This window comes from Strongylocentrotus purpuratus, unplaced genomic scaffold, assembly GCF_000002235.5.
Source record: "Strongylocentrotus purpuratus isolate Spur 01 unplaced genomic scaffold, Spur_5.0 spur5_scaffold_5, whole genome shotgun sequence".
NCBI classification, from domain to species: domain Eukaryota; kingdom Metazoa; phylum Echinodermata; class Echinoidea; order Camarodonta; family Strongylocentrotidae; genus Strongylocentrotus; species Strongylocentrotus purpuratus.
In genome coordinates, this window is record NW_022145611.1 from 29,743,584 (window position 1) to 29,767,323 (window position 23,740).

At 35.9% G+C, this 23,740-nt stretch overlaps 1 protein-coding gene across 4 annotated transcripts in view; it reads left to right on the forward strand.

Annotated features, from left to right (window-relative positions):
• Positions 1-17,980, forward strand: part of LOC100890668 (calcium-independent protein kinase C) — a 71,956-nt gene extending 53,976 nt beyond the window's left edge. For 3 of the 4 annotated variants that reach the window (XM_030998733.1, XM_030998735.1, XM_030998734.1), the window contains exons 7-15: positions 1,908-2,041; positions 3,970-4,123; positions 7,254-7,441; positions 10,204-10,377; positions 13,314-13,468; positions 14,065-14,203; positions 15,394-15,582; positions 16,114-16,260; positions 17,168-17,980. In XM_030998733.1, the coding sequence (XP_030854593.1) occupies positions 1,908-2,041; positions 3,970-4,123; positions 7,254-7,441; positions 10,204-10,377; positions 13,314-13,468; positions 14,065-14,203; positions 15,394-15,582; positions 16,114-16,260; positions 17,168-17,341 (1,454 nt within the window). In that variant the 3' untranslated portion in view covers positions 17,342-17,980. Of the gene's footprint in view, positions 1-1,907; positions 2,042-2,872; positions 2,946-3,969; positions 4,124-7,253; positions 7,442-10,203; positions 10,378-13,313; positions 13,469-14,064; positions 14,204-15,393; positions 15,583-16,113; positions 16,261-17,167 lie in introns of all 4 variants that reach the window. The other variant, XM_030998736.1, reaches the window with a different exon arrangement.
• The last annotated feature ends 5,760 nt before the right edge of the window (positions 17,981-23,740 follow it).

Here is a 23,740-nt window from a genome sequence, read left to right on the forward strand (position 1 = left end):
ACCATTAATAAAGATGCGTTCTAATACAAACAAAATCCCTGAAAAGGTGACTTAAGTAAGCTCTTCATGTTGGAATAAAGAGTGGTCTTGTTTATTATGATTTTCACACTATTCATTCAAATCTAATTTTTACTGGGATTTGATATTTGCCAGTAGTACTTTGATCAATAAATGGGTTCAGCAAGGGAGATATATATGTAAATGACATTGCTCTTTTGTTTCTCTCATCTTCATATTCCTCTCTTAACTCAGCTGAAATTGCTTTTCATATTCTTTCCTGAATGAGGAGAAAAATTAGGGCATTCTTTCATTATTCCCCTCATACAATAGAGAACCTCAAATCTGGAGCAATAGTCAAAAATGCAATAATATATTAAAATGAAAATATAGGTTACTGCTGATTGGTACAAAGATACTGGTTTTTCAATAGCTGTGAGTTGAATGTGATGATATGCTTTATTCAATTGGTTTGTTATGTGTAAGGAATGAAGCTCTTAAAATGCTGTTAAAACTCATCTCAAAATAAGGGAGGTTTAGCCATAACAAACCCAAGGACATCGGGTGGAAAAAAACACCTTGCTTTACTTCTTCTTGTTTCTCTGCCTCGATTTTTCCTCTAAACCGCTGTGATTCTAAATGCTGGGCTGCGTGCAGTCTTATGCAAAGATAAACTGAAACATGAACTATTTTTGTACTGCAAATTGGTGTTGCCATGGTTACTATTCTGTTGTGACGTGTTACACCTTGAAGGTGAGTGTACCATAGGAGATCCCTGGATACTAGGAGCTGGACAAAATGAGAGGAGGAGGGAGAGGGAGAGAGAAAGAGAGAGGGGGAGAGGAGGAGAGGAGGAGAGGAGGAGAGGAGGAAGACGAGAAAGACTACTCATATCGGTGAGAGAATAATAGAGAGGGAGAGGGGGAAGAGAAAGAAGACGGAGAGAAAGAGAGAGGGGAGAGGAAGAGATGAGGACGACTACAAATATGGGATGATGATTAATAGAGAGGGGAAAGAGAGAAGAGGGAGAGAAAGAGAAAGGGAGAGAGTTAGAGAGAGGGGGAGGGATAGAAAGAGAGAGAAGGAATATAAAGACTAACAGGAGTTCAGATGCTCATGAAAGAATGAAAGAAATCAGTGGCTAGGTTATGCTGAACAACCTCATTTTCTTTTTTTCACTAAAGGATACAAGGAGAAAATCAACAATTTTTTGTCAAGTATACTTTCAATAGAAAACCAGAGGTGCTTACATATCATTCCACAGGTCCATTGTTCTAAAAGAATGTCCTTCCCAAAATAGAGCTACATGTTTATGCGAGCAAGGTACAAGCAGTATTGATTGATCTGAACACTCCTCTTTTTCTTTTTTCCTCCTTCAGGCCTAGTGTTTCAGAGGCAATTAATGAAGTATCACCTGCTTATAAATAATACCCACTTACTGTTCAATTTGATTATGCTATTTGGAGAGGAGTACACATAGCTTTCATTTCTCGTTATCATGACAATGACAAAGACTTAAGTTGCGTTGATTGTCCTTGAAACACCTGTTGTACTGTACATGCAATGAGGGTACTTGTACGTATGGTTGTGAATGTGGCAAATTTCATTATTTGATATATGTAAGAGTCGCTTGCATAATATTTGCCGTTACACTGACCATAATATTACATTATTATTATTATTATTATTATTATTATTATTATTATTACCAAGCCAGATAAGGGTGATAACTTGGATCAATTTAGACAGAGAGACAGAATTGACACCATTATTACTCTACACAGATGCCATATGGTTTTTCATGAATCAAGTGTAATTAAAATATAAAAGTTTTATTCTCTCCAAATCCATTAATTCATGAACTGAGGTTGCTAATATTTTCATATTCTCTTTTCTTGTTTATCTTGTAGTGTGTAAAATGAACGTCCATAAAAGATGTAGTAGAAATGTTGCCAACAACTGCGGTGTGAATAACAAAGAAATGGCAGACATTCTTAGAGAGATGGGTGTAACAGGAGACAAGCTTTCAATAAAGAGGAAAAAGGTGAGGTCACAAACCAATATTTGCACTGAATAAGATTGCAAAATCAATTTATCAGAAAATAAACTAGATTAGACAGAAATTCTGTGTTTATGACCCAACTGTGCCAGTCCGATCTGTATGGTGCTAAAGATTTAATGAAGATGATTGATAGAGAAGTATGTTGTCTTCTTCATCCATCCATTTAGATTCATATTGATGTAAACCAAAGGATAGATTTATGGATGGACTGATAAATTTCTATAAAGAATTAAACAAATTATTGCGATCAATATTTCAGCTACCACATGTGTAAAAATACAGTTGAAAGCTAAAAAGTGCTTAATAATTTAGCATCCAAATTATTGAAATGTGGCATCAAATTCAAATTATAAATTGAAATCCTACCGAACATTTCAAGCTGTGTTTTTACCACTCTTTTGTTCCAGTGAAAATCGTACATGACTATATTTTTTGAAATTTAGGTATATGAAATTATTTGTATCATGCAGTGTAAATATTATTTTTAAAATGTTAATTTACCAAATATTGAAAACAACATGTTGGCTTTGATCCCTTATTTGATTATAATTGTTTGTATTTGTTAATTGCCATCAAGAATGTTGTGTTTTTCTTGTAGTAATATAAAAAACATATTTTACTACCTTCAAAAAATTCATTCTCAAGTTAATAAAACAGAGTAAATATTTGTATCATGTGCGAGGCACTTAGCATCCCACGGGATAGATTCTGTGCACATAATAGATATAGTTTTTATCGCTAAATTATCATTCATGTAACTTTGATGTGATTTTGAGTATTACATTGACATTACCGAGGGGAATCTATTCCTAGGCTGTTGTCAAAGATTCTGGGAGCACCTGCACAATGTCAACAATAACTGAAAGTTCAGCCAGTTCTGGAGAAGGTACATCCATGTTAATCATTCCTGCATTCCTGCACCAGATATATATATGACTATATATGACTATATCTTTATCACAAATACATTTAATGTGCACAGCCATATGTCATGTGAGCCTAAAGTTTCATGTTATTTTCACCCCTGTGGGTTTCTAGCCCTTTGTTTTTAGAATAGATATGGCAGGTGACTGGGTAGCGTAGCTCTTTTTTTTTTTACCTTTGTCGTTTGCTCGCAGTATGTTGACACTCATCTTTTATTATTTTCCTTTTTTTAGTGCAGTATTTTAGATCACTGTTTTCTTGTTCACGATAATACCTGAATACTTCAGACATGGTGGTAATCAATTTGTCATGTTGTGTCTCTTTTTTGTATCCTTTGTTCCCCCCTCCCCCCTATCATTCCAATCTCCTCTATATCACATTTGATTAAACCTCAAACCCTTAACTCCCATGTTTAATGAATTGAAACCATTCCCCTCCTTCATCCACCTTCTCCTTTTAAAACCCTCCAACCACCCACCTGCTTTAACATGGTTTACCCCCTCCCCAATCATGCCACCATATCTGTTCCAAATTGCTGAAATTTACATTCATATTGATCAAAAATTTGTTCAACCATTGTATGTTACCCACAACTCAAAATAATTTCACCCAATATTCAATGTGTAAATTTACCCTTTTTATCGGCCATTACAATCACCTACTGTGATATCCCATACCATTTGTCTTAAATCAAATTGCTAATTATTACCCTCCCCAACCTGCACATACCCCTTTTTCTCCTTGCTTAATTTTGGCATAATCGATGTTGCAAATGATATCTTCTTAAACTGATATAATGTAAATGTGAATGTCATGACATATGCTACCCTTGAATGCAAACACCATTCCTGATGAACACTTTTGTTGAAAATAAATTCCATATGGATGCTTCTCTGCCCAACATACCCCCTCCATGATGCCCTCTCACTCCCCTCCTCTCTTTACGTGACCCAAACTTTCCTCCACCTTTTTTTCGCCACCATTAGTCTTCTTTCGAAATTCGCAAGCACCACCCTCCCCTCAACAACTCTAGATCTCTGTCGCTCTCGTCGGCGCCCCTCTTGCAGGAGCTGGAAGGTACCTCCAATCGGCATTCGGCATTTGCATGTCACCAACCCTATAGCATGCACCACTACCAGAGTACGTAATCAACAACACAAGATACTCAAGTAAAACAAACAAGAATGATAAGTACTATACGAAATGGGCACAAGAACAAATTTAAATCATGCTGAAAAAATTATTAAACTATGCAGCTAAACAAAATGAATTGAGACATGCTCTAAAACAACTTACATACAAAATAATTGCAACTGTGATACACAAATAAGGTTGGTCTCTTAATTTTATATGCTTTTGAAGCATCCTATAAATTATAAATGATAGCTATTAAAAGAAAGACGTAAAAATAGAAGTATAAAGAAAGCCAAAATATTCATGTATTTTTGGTTCAATTAACTTTTGCTAAATGTACTCATAAACTGTAGTCTTTCTATTCCGAAACTCTAGCAGCAAATTAAAAATAGAATTCTTGAATAGAAATTTTGCATTTTTTATGAAGATAACTGTCAAAAGCCTTGAAATGAAAGAGAAATGAGCCACATTTGCAATAGAATTTTCTATTTAAAAGTGAAGGCAGTTATGCTATCTTACAAGTTAGCCAATTTATAATATAATAAAGATTTTATGGACTCAGGATATTGGTTGACAGTTGGCACTTAATTGTTTCAGATTAATAAAAGAATCAATGACTTCAAACGACCCTTATCATGGCTCATTAATTTGAAAGCCATAATATTACAAAAGAAAATATCTGTGTAAAGCATATTATGACAGTCACATTAAGGAATTAGTTTCATATCGTGAATCAGAAATGAACAAAAATAACAAGCAACAAAGTAATTTGCTTTTTATATGTAATTAGGTTAAGTGTTTGCATGAATTTATGTGGTGCCCTTTATAATAAATGTTTTGTTTTGATGTACCCTTCCGTGTAAATGTCTTACGCATGACATGTTATATAAAACATGATCGCAATTATTTTTGAAAAATCAACTCAACGGCAATTTCAATTCCCTGTTGTATATCCCATAGAAATCATGTTGGCATTCCATAATACGTCATTGTCATGATTGCACGGTTCAATAGGTGACACACAAGGATATAGAAATTGCGTTAGATTTTTCAAAAGTAGTTGCTATTGTGTTTATTGCAAGTTAATGTTGGTCTTGTTTGGAAAAGGGGGTTAATTCAGAGAGGCAACATTTATGATTGTATTATTGTGAATATTATGTTGTATAACTTTGACGAGGTAAAATAAATATGAAAATTTGATTTTGGACTTCATGTGAAAGAACCATGAACTTTTGTTTGAGCATGAAAACTTTATATTATTATTTGTTATGTTACTTTTCAAAGTACATAACTGAAAGTTATCTGTGACCTCAATTATGTATACAGAAATTTTGAAAATTTTCTGTCATTTATCAATTCAGATGTTTTTCAGATATGTAATGGTCACCTACAGGATAATTATTTAATGATAAATTTAGATCAGAATATAAAGATCATACACATAGCATTGCAGAAGCATAAGCAGACAAGAGCTAGTCACAATATACATTTTGATGCATTTGTTGCCTGATGTTTTTGTTGTTTACTGTGATATGTTTTAAAACTAATATGAAAGTGTATGGCATTGGACCCATACTAACTATGCCTTTGTACCAATCAGAGTTTTGACCAATTTTCTAAGGCATTGTTTCTCATTGTTTTCTCCTTACCCCCCCCCCCCCCTCCCCCCACCCCACTTATACTTGTGGATCACTATCTTTTCTTGTCATTTTCTGAACATCCCATATCCAATTTTCCACTTTCTAATCATGCTTATTCTTCTACTTTGCTCTATTTATCTGTACATCTTTTTTAAAATTGTCTTTCCTTTTTGTTTTATTGTAATTTTACATTTGTGATAATCCATTTTGCATCATCACATTTCATGTCGCATGTTGTACTTTTTTCTGACAACACTTCCCAAAATATCATTTTATGCCATATTTTAAATATGTTCATTCTGTCACCTTCTCATACCGTCCCTATTTTCCTGATCATGATTCAATCATTATACCTCAAACCACTAACTGTCATTCATTTGTCTTCATCAATCCCATTTCCCCCCTTTTACAACTAATGTTTACTCATGATTTATGTGGTATTTTCTATCCATGCATTTCTGTGCTTTCTACCTTTTAAAAAAAAATACTGAATTGCATCAATGCATAATCTTTCTATCTTTCATGTTTTCTCCTTTATTTCATCCTGTATTTTCCCATCACCATTACCCTCTGTTTCCCCAACATTTTATGTCCATTCCATTTACTGATTCCATTTACAACCTTTACCTGATAAGTGATCATTGATTTTTCCCTATTACCTCACTCATGATTGGCTACTTTTAATAATAAAAATGTATTCAACTCTCCTCGTGATGCCCTCCCTCCCTCCTGCTACTCCTATATTCTGTCTCTATTCTAATGAATCTAACCTACTCATGTTGTTATGTTATCACATGTATTCAAACTCTACTTGTTTTATCTAATTCCCTTCCAATTTTATATCATTTCTGTTCCAATGACCACAATACTTCTTTATCCATTTTAACCTAATCCATACTCTCCAACCTTTGATATACCATGAATGTGCCATCTCAACTCCTTTTGATGATGACATTCATCTTCATCTCATTTCCCCCTTTTTTCTTCATCACTTTTTCTTTCTTTTTATTTTTCCATCTTTGCTTTTCTTATCTTCACTTCTATGCATATCTAATTCTTTTCATTTGTTGTTGTTGTTACTCCTCTCTATTAATCTTCTCCTCCTCCTCCTCCTCCTCCTCCTTCTTCTCCTTCTTCTTCTTCCTCTTCTCCTCCTTCTGCTCCTCCTCCTCCTCCCCCTTGTCCTCCTCCTCCTCCTCCTGCTCCTCCTCCCCCTTGTCCTCCTCCTCCTCCTCCTCCTCCTCCTCCTCCTCCTCCTCCGCCTCCGCCCTCCCCCTCCCCTCCTCCTCCCCCTCCCCCTCCCCCTCCTCCTCCTCCTCCTCCTCCTCCTCCTCCTCCTCCTCCTCCTCCTCCTCCTCCTCCTCCTCCTCCTCCTCATCTCTTCCTGCCCATCTGCTTCACCCCCAACTCTTCTCCCCATAACCATTATTACCCTATAACTAACTCATCTCTCCTCCATACCTCTGTCTGTGCGTCTCCTGGGTTGGGCACTATAGGTACCAGTAAGATTGAAGAGATGTCTGAGTGTGCCGACAAGCTCACGCTAGGAGACTCTAAGGGCCATGGAGGTTCAGGCATGAGAACACAGTCACTACAGGAGGAGCTCGAGAGAAAACCAAGCAAACGCTACAACCTGGATAACTTTACGTTCCTCAAAGTCCTTGGCAAAGGAAGTTTTGGCAAGGTAAGTTTTGCTGCTTGAGGACTGGTCATGAAGACATACCTGCCAACCCTTTCCGAATAATCCAGAATATTCTGTTTTTCTGGATTTTTAGGACCCCAAAATCCGGAATATTCCGGATTTTCAAAACTTTGTTTTATCATATGCTGCGATTTGTGAGAGTTCATGTATTGCGTGCGTTGAAGGGCTGCATGATTGAGTAGCGAATTTGTATTCGCTTTTTTGCACAGATTTACCGCGTATTGCCAGTTACACTTGCCGCTGCATGTGCAAACGCCTGTTAAGGGTACAGATTTCTTATTTTCGAAGACATACCGTGCTAAAAATTCTTAATTCTCATTTTCAAATGTTGGCAGGTATGTGAAGAGTGTAGTCTAGATATGTGCCTTATTGGTTCACCACTAATAAAAAATGAGTTGTTTGTCACTTTGGGGCTACCAGGTTTGATTTAGATTTTTGATGGACCAGTCTCAAGTTTTTGAAGGCCAGATGAACAATGAAATACAAAGATTTAAATTTGTCTTGTGTATTTGTGCTGTAGAATCTGGTAATCATTCATGTGATTGTTCTACTGATACCTTCTTAAACAGCTATTCTTTCTCTCTACCTTGTATTCTCCCTTTCTCTCTCTCTCCCTCTATCTCTGTCTCTCAGTCTCACTTTGTCTTCCTATCACACTCGTTGCATCTATCTTTTCTTCCTGTACCCTACCTCCGTTAATCAGTTTTCACTGCCTTCCTGAAATTTGACTAATAGAGTAAGACTTTCTCTTAAATCATATACACTCAACAAACAATTTTAGGTTGCCAGACATGGACTTTTTAGTTTTTAGGAGTTTGGTTACCCTGGAACACTGGGTCATTGGTAGTTTCAAGCCTTGCATGATATGTGTATAATAGATACCTATAGTATAAGCATGGACCTACTAGACATGTCCCCGGTATAAGGTCACATGTACTTTCCCTGAGAGCTGATTTATAGGTAGTCATAAATTCTAAAGCCTCTTCTGAATTTCCACTTATCCATAATGAAGACTGTGCTATAGCCCTTGAAAGATCATCATATACATCTTTAACTGGTTTATTTGGACATGATTTGGCTGCCCTCCTGAAAGAATAGGGCTTTAGTAAATTGCTTTATTACCTACATCCAGACAAGTTGGATGCATGATTGTTTTTTTTTCAGGAGGTACGTAATGTTGTTTTATAGGATTCTTTAAGTTTTAGGTTGAGAATGTTGTCGTATTCTTACAAGCATTGTTCCAAGTTTATTAGACAAGATTTTTGTTTTAATTTGTTGTATTATTTGTGAATTCTGATGCCAGTTACAGTGCTAGATTCTTTGAGGGCTTACCAATTGTTTGTGTATAGTGCAGTTCAGTATACTCTATTTCAATTAAGTGTTTAATAAAGTGTAATATCTAAGTATCTAAATTATATACCATGAAGTGATAAATTGGTCTTCAATTCAAGGACACTCCGAGTCTCTATGTACCTGTTATGTGTAATATTTTTCTTGATAATAAAGTGGAATTACATGGAATCACATGCCATGCCACACTACTCATACACCAAACTAATTACTTGCCTCTATAGAAAGTGAAACCCAACATGCTTCCTTCCTTCCCTAGGATTTCAAAGAACAATCAATCAATTACGCATTAGCAGCAATATCAACCACTGTACAGTGGGTATCAAATGAACACTTTGTATGTATATTTGCCTTTGACGGTTGCAGGTTTTGATAATTCCTGGTTTGAAGCTTTTTCATGTTAAATGGATGGTTCCGAATGGATAAAGGAGACTCTGAAGAGTGCAAGACAGGTGTCTTTGAACATAGGACTTTCACCAAATATTACCCGCCTACTTTTGTGATGTTGGAACCCCTTTCCAACATGGAATGGGGTTTTTTCTTCTGTCAAATCAAGTTGGGTCGAACAGAGTCGTTCTTCTTTAAAGGGATCGTTTAACAATGTTAAATCTGAGATACACGGCCCTACGTGTTATCAGTGTCTGTGATATGGTGTAATATTGAAGCCCTAAAAAAATTGCGCTTCAAAATGATCAAGAAGTGCCTCAAAAAAGTAAAAATCTTTGAGTGACCGGTTTTACCATACTCGTTTTCCCCAATAGACTGTAGTGTTATGAAAACCGTCAGGTGAACGGTTTTCAAAATTTGTAATTCCAATCATAAATATCTTGATAATCAGATGGGTGATCGGCTTGTAAAAGTCATGGGGTTCCTGACTGACCTAAAGGTTTATAATTATCACTGCATCATGAGCTAAATCTAGAATTTTGTTTCAGAATCTGAGACAAAGTTACCGGATCCCTTTAATAGACATAAATAAGTGATGTGTATACAGTAACTATAAAGGTTTACTACCTGTTGACTCTTCGGAAGATAATTTCATCTAAATCTTAGGTACACAAGGGTGAGGGGGGGGGCTGCATTCCCACTTGGTATTATTAAAGTTCCCATATTAGGCATCCACCACCTCAAATTTGGGTAGAGAGGTGCCCGAATATCTTCACATTTGGCTGGGGAGATTGCAAAGTAATCTCGTATTTGGGCATCTCCTGCCGAAATATGTAACTTCTGTAATTTTCACTACAAGCAGTGTTACAAATTAGAAACTATATAGTATTCAGTCAATATCATCAACCCCCTTGCTAAAATTCATTTGGTAGCTTTGCCAAATTTGATGATTGGCATGAGATTTAAAATGGGGAATCCATGTATAAATGTGTGTTGTATTTTGACAGGTCATGCTGGCAGAGCGCAAGGGAACTGATGAGGTGTATGCCATCAAGGTTCTCAAGAAGCATGCCATTATCCAAGATGATGATGTGGAGTGCACCATGACAGAGAAAAGAGTCCTGGTGCTGGCCAATCGTCATCCTTTCCTCACATCGCTACATTCCTGCTTCCAGACCAAGGTAGGATTATTGAGAAATCTTTAAATTATCTGTTTGAAAACGATAAACGATGTAAACCAAACATTTTTTGATTTACGACACATGTTCTGGTGACCATTGCTTCGATGACAAATGCTCCACAGTCAATTTCCTACACAAACTGAATTCCTAACTTTTTAAGCCTGGACCATGCCCTATGCCTTACCCTAACCAGACACCTAACCTGAAAACCAGTTGCCTCCCTAACCCCATATCTTTAATGATTCAAAGCCTGGAGTAATTGTCACCCGGGCAATTGTCGGATCACCAAATTAAAACATATAGCTCGAAATAAAGAACTATGCCTATGCCTGTATGGCTTATGGCCACCCTACACCATATGTTCAGACTATGATTCCATTTTGAAATACACTGAAATTAGTTTAGATATGTAACTTCAAAGATGTAAATTCTTCCTGACTTAGATCTTAAATTGTAATACCAGTATTCAAATTTAAGGGTATTGTGAACCACTGACTGGTTGCAGATTGAATTTAGTAATGATACATCTATTAGCATTTGTGGAAGAAGAATATGGATCCCCCCCCCCTCCGTAACTATATTCTGCCCTAAGTTAAGTCGCCTCCTCCTTTTATGCCAAATAAATATGTAATTGTCTTAGATTCTGAAGATATATAATGTAAAATACATTGATTCCAATCCATGAGGTCTTAACAAACATTAGAACCTCTACTACCATGTCTTCCAAAGTTTTCTGATCCATTTTACAGAAGATTTTTTTCAGTGAAATATTTGCAAAAGACATGCCCCAATGTATTTCCCATCTTTACTCTGCAATTTCTGTTATAAGAATGTTCCTGGCCTCAAGTAGGGCAAGCATTTGACATTTGAATTAGCAACTCCTCTGAGATTCTGACTTGGTTTCCAAAACAACTGTGTAAACGGGATAAAGTGTAAAGCATCCAACACATGTTTCGCAGTAATGTTGATTGAAGGGGTGTTTACATCCATGCTAGTTTGATTATTTCATATATTTTATGGAATAGCAGTTTTGTGTTACAAGCTGTTTGGCGTGAAGGCACAGGATTCCTGATAGAATATAAGGGATTCTGCTTAGTGAAGCAGTAGGAAAGAGTCAAATTAAGGATGATTTTGTAACGAAGATGCGCTAGACCTGATAATCTAATTTCATCATAATGCTTATTTCACCCTTTATGCAGAGGTAGCCAGTATAATTATGTACTACTTAATCCCAGTGATTATATTACTGCTACATGTAATTGTCCATTTCTGCATTTTAATTTTATTGTTGGGAGTAGAACAAGCTAATAAGAATTTAATTTCAATTTTGTTGAAGCATTCCTGTATGAACAATATGAACAAAGAGCAACAATAATGTCTTTTGTGACTCGTAAAAAATAAAAGAGGCTGTTAGTTTGTAATTATTATACTCTTGGTACGATCTTAGTAAATAAAGTGGAATGAATTGGAGGGAAGGATAAGCTTCAGAATGACACCTGTGAAAGAATTTAGCAGATATTCAATTTGATTCAATTCAATTCAATTCAATTTACTTTGTTAAATTGTTTTGCCATGTTGAAGTATTTTATGTATATAACTACATCCATCTTCCTTTGTTTCCTTGTGATCTGGGGGTGGGGGGGGGGGTGGGGGTGGTTGGGTTCTTGTTCATTTGTTGGAGTTTTCTTCAACTCTTGTCTTAGAAGTGAGTACTCAAATGGTGAGTTTGAGAAGTTCAATTGAGATTTCCGATATAACTCTGGTATTATTATTAGGGAAAAGGGGAAAGCAAGCAGTGAAAACGCACTCCTCCTTCCCTGAAAGTAGAGCAGCCATTAGAGAGGGTAAGGAAACAATGGTGTGCCCTCATTTTGCATCGAGTGGTGGTATTAGCACACAGATACGTGGGACAAGGATTTCTCATTACCTCCATCTCAGGGGAATTGGGTTCGCCAGACAGATCTTGGAATCTAGACTAATTCCACAAGTCCTAATTTTGCGGGGTAGCTTCTTCATGTATCAGTGACTAATCAGGAATGTATACACCATGTCCTGCCTCCTACCTTCTGTACCATGAATTAGAACATGTATGATGTTCTTGTCTGAGCCGCATGAACTCATGTTCAAATTGGGGCAATTTATATCTGGTTCATTTTAAATTAGAATGACTTACTGTATTTCATTTTCAGTTGAATGTTGTATTTATTTTTTAAGCATATGAAAGGAAAGAATGTTTGGCCAATGCAGTATGAAAATTTGAACTTGAATTAGATGGCCAATGTTTCCTTATTGTTTCAAGGAAATCATGTTCATGTCTAGGCAATTACAGACTTTGTGTACAGATTATTACTTTTAAACCCTGTCTGGTTGTATCAGAACAATGCACGTGCATGAACGAAGCTTCATTACAGTATGGTGGACTAGACCTACCCTTTTTAAGCAAAGGAGGAGGTAAATTGAAATTTGATCTTCAGTAATATAGAAATGAAAGACCCAGATGAATACCCTCAGCAGGTTTGCATCATAACCATATGGTGAGCCTCACTTGGCTTGGGACTTCTTCACTGCAGTCTTGCAAGATGTTTTGTCTTTCTCTGTCTCTGCCTCTGTCTCTGTCTTACACTCCCATTCCTCATCTTATCTCCCTTTCTCCCACTCCCTCTCTTCTCCACTTTTTCCTGTCTGTCTCTCTGTCTGTCTCTCCCTCTCTTTCTCTGTCTTTCCCCTTTTACTCTCCCTCTCCCTCTTCCCTCTCCCTCTCTTCTCTTCTCTTCCTTTCTCCCTCTCACTCTTTTTCTCTCCCCTCTCCCTCCCCATCTCTCTTCATCTCCCCCTCTCTCTGAATCTCTCCCTGTCTGTCGTTTACCCTCTCTTCCTCCCTCTTACTTACTCTCACTCTCACTCTCCCTCTCTCTCTCTATATTACAAATGTGCAGGACCGATTATTTTTTGTTATGGAGTACGTCAATGGAGGGGATCTAATGTTCCAGATCCAGAGAGCCCGCAAGTTTAACGAGCCACGTGCCAGATTCTATGCTGCCGAAGTCACGTTAGCGCTAATGTTTCTACATCGGCATGGGGTAATATACAGGTAATGACTCCCTCCAGTTCCTCTGCTCTATATAAATATCTTATTTTTCAGGTCTCTCCATTACGGCCGACATACTTTAAAATCTATTTTATGTTTCCCAAACATTGCCTAAATTGTACACCAATTTTATAATTTTCTCAAGTATACGTTCAAATGAAAATTCTATTTTGTGTGAAATAACTACATATATATACAATCAAACCTGTTTTAGTTTAATGCTATCGCTCCATGTAATAATTGTTTCGAGAAAGAAACATGTGCAGCACAACCTGCTTAGAATGCTACTCTCCATATTGTAGGCCTTTATAGAAAATTTTGATCAATATATTTATGTTTAGGATTTATAGTAGATGTGCAATAGAGCATGTGAATGATATAAATATGACTTCATTTCAATTCAAAGTATGACTCAAACATCATTCATGTGCACCATACAGGAATCTGAAGTGATACATTATATTAGACATTGTTAGCTAAACGAATATAGAAATTTGTCAGAAATATGCTACTGATCCTTTTACATTGGGTAATTGAGATAATAATCATCATGATCTCATTTCATTACATATCATGTTTTTTTTTTGTGCCCCACCCAGGGATCTCAAGTTAGACAACATTCTACTAGATATGGACGGCCACTGTAAGCTGGCTGATTTTGGTATGTGTAAGGAGGGTATCCTAGATGGCCGTACCACTGCAACATTCTGTGGAACTCCAGACTACATTGCTCCTGAGGTGAGTACCGTCCAAGGGTATCAGCAAAGCTTTTAAGCATTGAAAAATATAGTAAAGTACTTGCCACATATCATGTAGGTAGTACATCAGAAAAATAATTTAATTTTCAGTTGTGTTTACGCAAGGAGTATTTGCATACAGCATCTAATTGTGCATCAGTGCATACGCTGTTGTAATGTGCAAAACCTGGCAGGCTGAATGCAAGGATTTGTGTTTTGATAATTGATTTCATTTCATTTCATTAAATGTGCCAGCACCGTCACATGTGAAGGACAACATGTGAGCTCTAAAATTTGGGTATAATTTGTGTATAAAACCAGATTAGTGTGTCTGTAGCTTTTATCTAAACAGAAACTTTTCCTGCCCAAATTGGAATGTTTGCTTTGAATTCAAACCTTGTAAGATGGCCAGAGAGATTGAGGAATTCTTTTCAGTTGTATGTAGCACTTAAGTAATAGCCACCAGAATGTCAATCATTAGGATAAATTTTTAAGGATGTGAAGGTGGCTTTGAAAGATTTTAGAAGTTTTATTCATGCAAGTGATACATGATGTAAAGAAATCTCCTAAGAAAGCAGATAATTATACACAAACTGCTAGCTGTATATGAGTCCAGTGACTATAGTAGGAAAATAATTACCGTTGGTGAAGGCGATGGGACAAACTATCACTTTCGAGGCAATCTTGATATTAGCTATCTTTCTGAAGCGAAGCTGAGGAAAGATAGCGTATACATTCAGATCGCTGAGGAAGTGATAGTTTGCCATCGCTTGAAACCAAAAGGTGATTATTTGCGTTATATTTCACATCAGAAACATTTGACTTCTTCCATCGTTTTAGAGCAACAAGTCATCAATTAATAGCTCGCAAGGTTGTGTGACCATGGTTCGTGCGTGACCAAAGTTTTCGTACGAACACTAAAAGCGCTTAAAGAGGAGAGTAATAGCGCAACGCATACAACTAAAGTGCGTTGCACTGTGTAGATAGTACTACTATCTACGCAGTGCAACAAACTTTTCTTCTCCCATCAATGATGGGCGAACTATCTTTCATCCCGTGATTTACTTTTGACCAATCATAGAGCAAGATTCTTAGTATGTGGAATAAAAAAAAAATAACAGTGGTTAAATATAGTGATTACTTACAAATCAAAAGAAAACTGATGATCTTATTTATTATCATTAATATCAGATTCTACAAGAGCTAGACTACGGTCCATCGGTAGACTGGTGGGCTCTTGGAGTGCTCATGTATGAGATGATGGCTGGTCAACCACCGTTTGAAGCAGATAACGAAGATGATCTGTTTGATTCCATCCTCCATGATGATGTCCTCTATCCTGTGTGGCTCAGCAAAGAAGCAACGTCCATCCTCAAAGCTGTGAGTACCGTATGATAGGAAGTGGGGGGTTTGTGTGAGGGGGGGGGGTGTCTGGAAAGCCTGGGGAATTGGTAGTCATCTATCAAAAAGTAAAACGTCAGGGAATTCAAGTACATGCTACTTCAGAACGGCAACCTATATATGAAGAGTTTATTTCCAAAACATGCTAAATCCAGAAAGTTCCACAAATCCAAAATCCAAAGTTCTAAAAAAAAAGAATTTTAACCCTTGCAATATAAAAGCGAAATAGTAGCAAGGTTGATTTAAGTGTATACTTTTTATGCAGAATACATGGGAATATTGGAAAATACATGTAAGTATTATTTATCTTGGAAATCAAAAAATATTTTAATAGATATGAAAGTGTAAGAACCCTGATGAGACACATGCCCTCATAGGAATACACCTTGCAAAATTGGGAATCAAACAATAGACAAGTGAATAATTAGGCACTGATGTGACCGTTCTCAAACATCTGAGTATATTGCCTGTGATTTGATTTAATTGTGATACTTTTATTTCCTGATGCAGTTCATGACAAAGAACCCAAGCAAGCGTCTAGGCTGCATGGAGGCGCAGGGCGGAGAGAGAGCTATATTATCACACTCCTTCTTCAGAGAGATCCATTGGCAAGAGCTAGAAGAGCTCAAAGTAGAGCCTCCATTCAAACCTAAGATTGTAAGTAACTTTCTCTCTATCTTCACTTTAATACCTTACCTATGAGTTAGTTTTCAGGTTTGACAACTTATGCTTTGACAATATGCTTGTTAATTAGCAATATGCCAGTTCATAGTTGCAGTCTGAGCATGGGCAGATAAAGGTCATTGCAGACCAAATTTGAAAATACACGAAGACAAAATACTGGATACGTGCTCATGAAAGTTATGTAATCATTATTCATTTATGCACGAGCGCAGCACTCCATGATACACAGGTGGAAGGATTCTTTGAATAGGGGAAACAAAGGCTATTTATGTAGCACCTCCATCGCTGTAGGAGTGATTATTTCAAAATGTACAAAGTGGGACCACTTCATGTTTTGAAGATCTGTGGATATTCGAGGTCATTTGGGACATATGCTTACCGTGAACCAGTCTATTGAAAGAGCATCTCGAGTCTCAGCAATTAAATCCATATTCTAATTAGGCTTTGTTGTTGTCTAAGTATAGTGTAGTCTGATGTGCAGTGATGTGGTGCAACAGTCTTCCTGTATATATTACCAGTCAACTTGAGTGTCGACTTCATATAATCAGTCTGTGGTATCATTGTCAAATCAGATTGTATGTAATTGAACGGGGAGCCGGTGAAGAGATTTCAGGATGGGAGTGTTACGAGATGATCTTGAGTTTGTCACAAGACGGGCAGCAGCATTTTAAACTTTTTGCAATCGGTTAATTTGGCTGTCGGGTAATCTAAAGAGTAATGAATTACAATTATGAAGGTGAGAAGTAACAAAGCATGTACTAACTGTTCCGTGTATCGAGGATAAAGATATTGGCTAATCGAGATAAATGTAATGTGTCATTGTTTTGATAGGCAAGAAAGATCTTATCTGAAATTTGTCAAAATTTGTGTATCCCTGCAGAAAACTAAGAAAGACTGGAACAACTTCGACACAGACTTCACCCGGGAGGAACCCAAGCTGACGCCCATCACCACCAAGATCGTAGAGTCCATCAACCAGAACGAGTTCAGTGGCTTCACTTACACCCGGCCAACGGAGGAGGAGACCCAGGCCACCACCACAGACATCGACTAAGAGGCAAGCAGGAGGAGGAGGAGCTACCTTTTCTACCAGTGGGATTATATGCAATAGACTTGAGGAGGAGGAGGTGGAAATGGATGAAGACTTGGGATGTCTTGGTCTAAGGAAGCTGGCACCTTGTAAATGCAATGCAAATGATTTGTGGGTTGCCATGAGAAACTTGAAGTCTACACCAACTCTGTAAGGTGGTGCAATGAATGAAAACAGTGAAGACTTGCTTGTGTGGATGTTTTGGAGCAGAGCGATGAGCACGCGGGCTAATTTAGTGTTCATCAAGCGCTACGATTGGAACCAAGAGAGGGATATCGACAATCCTCACCGAAGCAAGTGTTTTTAAAAGTGTATGAAAAAAAAATGTTCAAACTTTCATCGAGCAGGAAATGTGTGTGCTGCTATGAGATGACTTTTCGATGGAAGCCTGGCAGCCTTGAATTAGCTGCAGATTGGTATCTTGATGGGGTCGACCTTTGACCCCAGGTCCATCTCCGTGTCGCTTCAGTCGTGCTTCGAGTATTGGTAATGATATTCCAATGATAGGCCATGTATGATATGTGATGTGAAATTAATACAAATGATGCGTCTTTCTAAAAGAAGAAGAAAATTGGTAATTTTGTCAACTTTATCCATGTCAAATGAGAGTAGATATAACAAGTGCAGTATACCATATCTTTTTCCTCTTGTCAAAGAGTTGATTAACAACCCTAACATTATTTCCTAAAAAGGATTAAATGTATTTGTAGTTTGGACATTCTTAAATCTATTGTACTAGTAGTATGAACTACTGCAAGTAGACAAGTGCAATGAAACACATAAAACACAAACTACTTCTGATTTTGGCTGAAAGTAATTTTTAAAATGTAGATATACCAAGCCTGCTCCTTTATACTCACAGAAGGAATTTGACCATTGTTAAACACTTATTTACAGGGGGCTATAGATTTCTGTCAAACAGATCTTCCCAGTGCAATTTTCTTTTTTGTCTTTTTTGAGAGGTGACTGATTAGTAGCTTTAAGCCCATATAAAAAGGATTTAGACTACACTAATGTTTGTTAAAAGGAATAAAATATTTCCCCTTTTTACTGCAATGACAGTTTAAAAAAAGATACAGCTCTTCAAGTGTTTGAAATAACATAAGGGGCCAAAAGAGTTAAAGGTGTGAATAATGACTTGTGTAAAAGTGCAATTTTGCTCTATTGAAGACATTCAATGGAAACTTAAACTGACAATCAGTACATATGTGCATTTTGCTTAGTACTTCCAGATGACCAGTAAACATTGTGTTACTGTTACAATAAGGTAGACAATAGGGCATTTTAACCCAGACCTTATAGTTAAGCACACATTGGAAAGGTAGACAATCAAAACAGCAGTCATTTTAATACAAATGAAAATCATTACAAGTCCTAAATTACCTTGAAGTACAAACTGTAATTGGCCAAAAAATATGGAGATCACCATTGAAAGAAGCTTGTGCAAGATTTGTCTACCACATCAGCATCAGACCTTCCTTCAATAAAAAATATTCTTGAGATTAAAAAGTATTTTATGATTAAGAGTCCACTCATAAGATACAAACCTATTTCCATGTTGCACCATGTTAGATTGATTTGAAGATTGTACCTTTTGGTCACCTTATTATGCCAGTCCTCTTCCCCTATACACTTACCATTTCTTTTTTTACTTACAGTGTTACTCATAGAACTCTTTTCACCTTTTTATTGCTTTGAACCTTGACAATTGGGAAAAAGACACAAACTAACCAGGGATAATATGGGTGTTTTTTTTATAACGATGTTAGAGGATATGTTTCATTTGGATTTGACTCCCTTCAGGCTGATTATTATAATCCATTCAAAGTTACAAGTATTGAAGCTTAAGTCAGTTTTGACGAAAATTACAGCCTTTTTCCGAATTCAGCTCACAGTAATGAAGTTTTTGCCGATGCGTTGTATGATCTAGACCTCATGAAGTACCGATCTCTCAAAAATTCCTTCTTGTGCAACTGTAAACATAAACCGTATAACTAAGATGTGTTCATCATTCTTTCCTTTCTATGACCAATAACCGTGTTTTCTTTCATTACCATAACAACCTGAACGATATCTGGAGGTATTTTGTTTGTCTCCTTTGAAACCATACTGTCACCAGAACTTGTAGGAGTCTTTGACATGGCAAAACAACTGACCGACAAGTTACTACAGTTCACACATACTGCTGAGGCCGGACACAATTTGAAAATGTTGTGTATAGTGTTTGTACATATATATCTGGAGGAGGCAGATATGTGACTACATAATAAGTATGCCAATGTGTATATAGCATTATAATATATATATATATATTATATATATATATATATATATATATATATATATATATATATATTATATATATATATATATATATATATATAAATCTATAAATATGAATATATTATTTCGATCAGAATAGTGGTGGAAGAAAAGGGAAGAAAAAAAGATGTCTTTGTATTGAATGTGGATTATTTATTGGGGATTAGGAGGACTTTTAGCAATGCATTTTCTGTATTTCCTCTCTGTTTCTCGAAATAATAAGACTTTCTGTTACTCTTGCCATAACGACTTCAATTTGTGTTGATGTATTTTATGTTTTGTGTAAATACATGTACTTGTAACTGACCTACGACAGGAACGTGCATTGCAATATGATATGTAAAACAACTAACAATCTTTGATAGTGGAGATACGCTGGTAAAATGGAATTGCATAAAGAATAAGGGTGTGTTGAAAGCTTGTGTTGCTTTGATAGCACAATCATAAAATTGGAATTATGAGGGTATTTCCAACTCAAATAGAGCCCAAATGTGCCCAAATTACAAACCCAAAACGTACCAGTAGTTCTTATTCATATCAGTTAGGACTTCCCTCGGAATGTTATTCTTATAAATGATAGGAATATCTGCTCGTTTGTACATGGTTCCAAAACTATGAAATCATGAAAGTGGTTTAGAATTTACTATGTTTCCCATAGAGAAATGATAGATTTGATTGATTACCGGTAATATGCTTAAAGAACCTGGAATGCATCAATCATGTACGTAGTGGTTATTTCTTATTACATTGAATGTATACCAACAAGCATTTTTTGGAAGAATGGCTATCAAGTATGGTTGCTTATGTTATTCTGCACTGCCTGCCTTTTCAGTTTTCTTATAAACTGATTTTTTTTTTTTTTTAAATACACAAGTAATCAAAGAACTCAGGTCAGATGAATATTGAAAAACACAATGCACCAATCCAAGATTTACAGTGTGTCCTATTTAAATGGTAATCCTATTTTAAAATTATGTCATATGACCTTGCTTTGCCATATGCTTATACGTGTTTAGATGTGTGCATGAGAATATTCCTGGCACCTTTGCTTTTATATTTATATTGAACCTTATCTGTCTAATAGAGTGATTATAATTTTTCTGTGTAGTTTTTATTGAACCACAGTGAGTTTTTGTGATGCATGTATATTCAATCTTTTTTTAAACCCTTGTATCAAACGATTTCAGGATTTCTTATCAATGATAATGTTATGTCATCAGCACGAAGTAAAGAAACTGGAAACATTTTAAAGAATTTTCCTGCCCATTCGAAATGAGTGTAAGTCTCCATCAGTGATTTAGATTGTTCTGTTTATGTCCACAGTGACTGAACAAGGCATGCTTTCATTAGACATGCAACAATGCCACTTAAATTACAAACCCATTACCGATATTTTAGTCTTGATAACTTTTATAGCCCAAGTTTGCTGATACGTTTTTCATACTTGCCACAATGTTTATAGTCATAAATTTCTTCAATTTGAATCTGTAAATCTGAATGTTTTAAATGACAATCATTTAATTAACACTCAATTTGAAATGAATCATCTAATACTCATCCCAAATGATGAATAGAGATATGATCTTGTGAGTAGGTTTTTGTGACTCAACTGCACAAACTCATTTTTTAGCCCTACTTTATTCTCATGTTATTTATTATGCACATGTATGTCTTGCTGAAAATAATATTAGCTTTCTGTATACCACTATCCAAAATTTCAGTTACATTAATCTCCCGGGGTTGATTGACATGAAAAACGTCCCTTAAATGTTCAGATAGTTCACCCGATGTACTTATCGTGTAGTTTGAGTTGATGCCAAAATGAAGTACATTGTTATGAACAGGAAAGAATGCAAATATTGTCTAATAAAGATTGAAATCACTGATTGAATTAATTCCCTCTTATTTAGTATCCCAATTGATTGAAAAAAATTAAGTTGATGAAGAAGGATTTATTTCTATTTTATATTCCTTTTTTTCGTTTGTCTATTTTGGGGGAAATCTTGTAATATGTCTCATATTAAAGACCTTATTACCATCAAATCTTCATTTGAAAATTGGCTGAAATTTAGATTGCCTGCTACCTGTTTGTAGTAATTTGAAAAAGAAAACCGAGGAGTAAAAGAAAACACAGTTCACTTTAATGAATCATGTTCATTCTGAAATGGCTTGCGCATACCGTCTACCCGGCATCTATCCTTGCCCCCTACCTGCCTTTGAAACTTTGCGTCACACTTTTCAATCTGTTCACTTCATTTCCTTCCTTAGGATAAACCTGTACATAACCTAGTTCAGTCAAATCTCTGGAGTTGCAAACCAAATCACCTTTATGCTATTTTCTTTGTGGGTAGATATATAGAGTTGCTCTTTTTCAAAACATTTTTTTTTTTTTTTTATATATTGTGCTATTTTTGTTCTGTTGTTTCGACTTTGTAAATTGTAAATAAATATGACAGCAAATGAAGACAAATACTGTATTTACTGCCCTTTGGTGCAATTGTTATGTAAGTAAGTGATACAAATCAAATCAATTGGTGCAAAAGATTGGAGAGTGGGAAACACACAAGGATGGTGGTAAGACCCAGGGAAATTGTCTTTCTGCTTTTATTGTATCTTTGCTCTTATTTTCTTGAATCTTTCTCCATACCTTACAGTTATTTGTTGCAACAAAAACAAAAGCATTTTAACTTTTTTTTTTACTTTGTTTCATTTTTGCTGCATATAAGTTTGGTGAGCTAGAGAAAATGTATCATTCATTGTGTTTGTGTTTATTTAACTTCTCTGTTATTACTGTAAACTTTCCAATGCAATCCCAGCGAATGAGTTTCAGAAGAATTTTGTTTGAAAAATTAAAAGAACCTTGAAAGTGTGTTTTGGTATTTTATATATTTTGTCACTTATAGTAAGAATGGTTTTTCTTTTCCTCTTGAATTTATGTCTCATTAAATGATAAGAAATGCGGTTTCTTAAATCTTAATACAACATTGTTTTGGAATTGCCCTTTAATTTATTTTAATTTTTTTTAAACATATAGAACCACTCTCTGTTATTATGTGACATCATAAGTCAATATTTAAAGATGGATTTCAACTCCATAGAATTTTTTTGAAATTCTGTGTCTGTAAGACGATCATCTGCATGCCCCATGAGACAGTGTTCCATGCTCTTTTTCAGCTTTAACTCTCTTACTCCAGTACCACAGCTTAGATGACTTAATTTCCCTTGCTGAATTATCGCCTATACATGATCAGATAGCATACATGGCATACAGGAGTGGTTTGCTTCTGTATAAGAACTATGTGAATGGGAGAATGTAGCAGTCAGTGATTGAACCTCGATCATGAGGGCATCTCAACTCTTTTCATACAAGCTTTTTATTTATCTTCTTCTTTTTTTTTAATAACCTTAATATGATTGAGGGTCCAATAGACTGTATGACCTATGTTTTGAAATGTGCCTGCCAATACCTGCTGCGTTATGCAAGTATTCTTCAGCCATAAGCAGTTGCAATTTGACCACAATAGGATGGGTACATTACTTTGCCGAAAAATAGCAGGCATGTTTATTAACATAGGGCACATTGTCTGTACATTAAATAAGCAGTTTGATTTGAATGATTCTAACCTGCTAACTACCAGATATTGAATGGTACATAGATAACGGGGGTTGGTGAATGATTTTATGATGGTTTGGGATGTCTCTATTCAGTAAAACTTGTAGAACTTGTAGAATGATTATACTGCAAATGTTATTTATTTTGAATCTCGATTATGACAATCTTAATTTCTTGCCTTCATTCAATGAAATTTCCCCACTGACCACCTGAATGAATCTGTTTCATTTTCATTTGATTTAATTTTTATTTAGTTTATTTCCAGTATTTTGTCTCAATATTAGGATATAAAGTGTATGTACGTGTAGTGTTGGTTCTTAATTGAAGAAAAAAAGCCATCGATTCCTAAAAATTGATATAAGAGGACAAATGTAATAAAATATTCTTAGTTCTTTGTTAAGCGGATAATCATAGACATGTATGTTCCA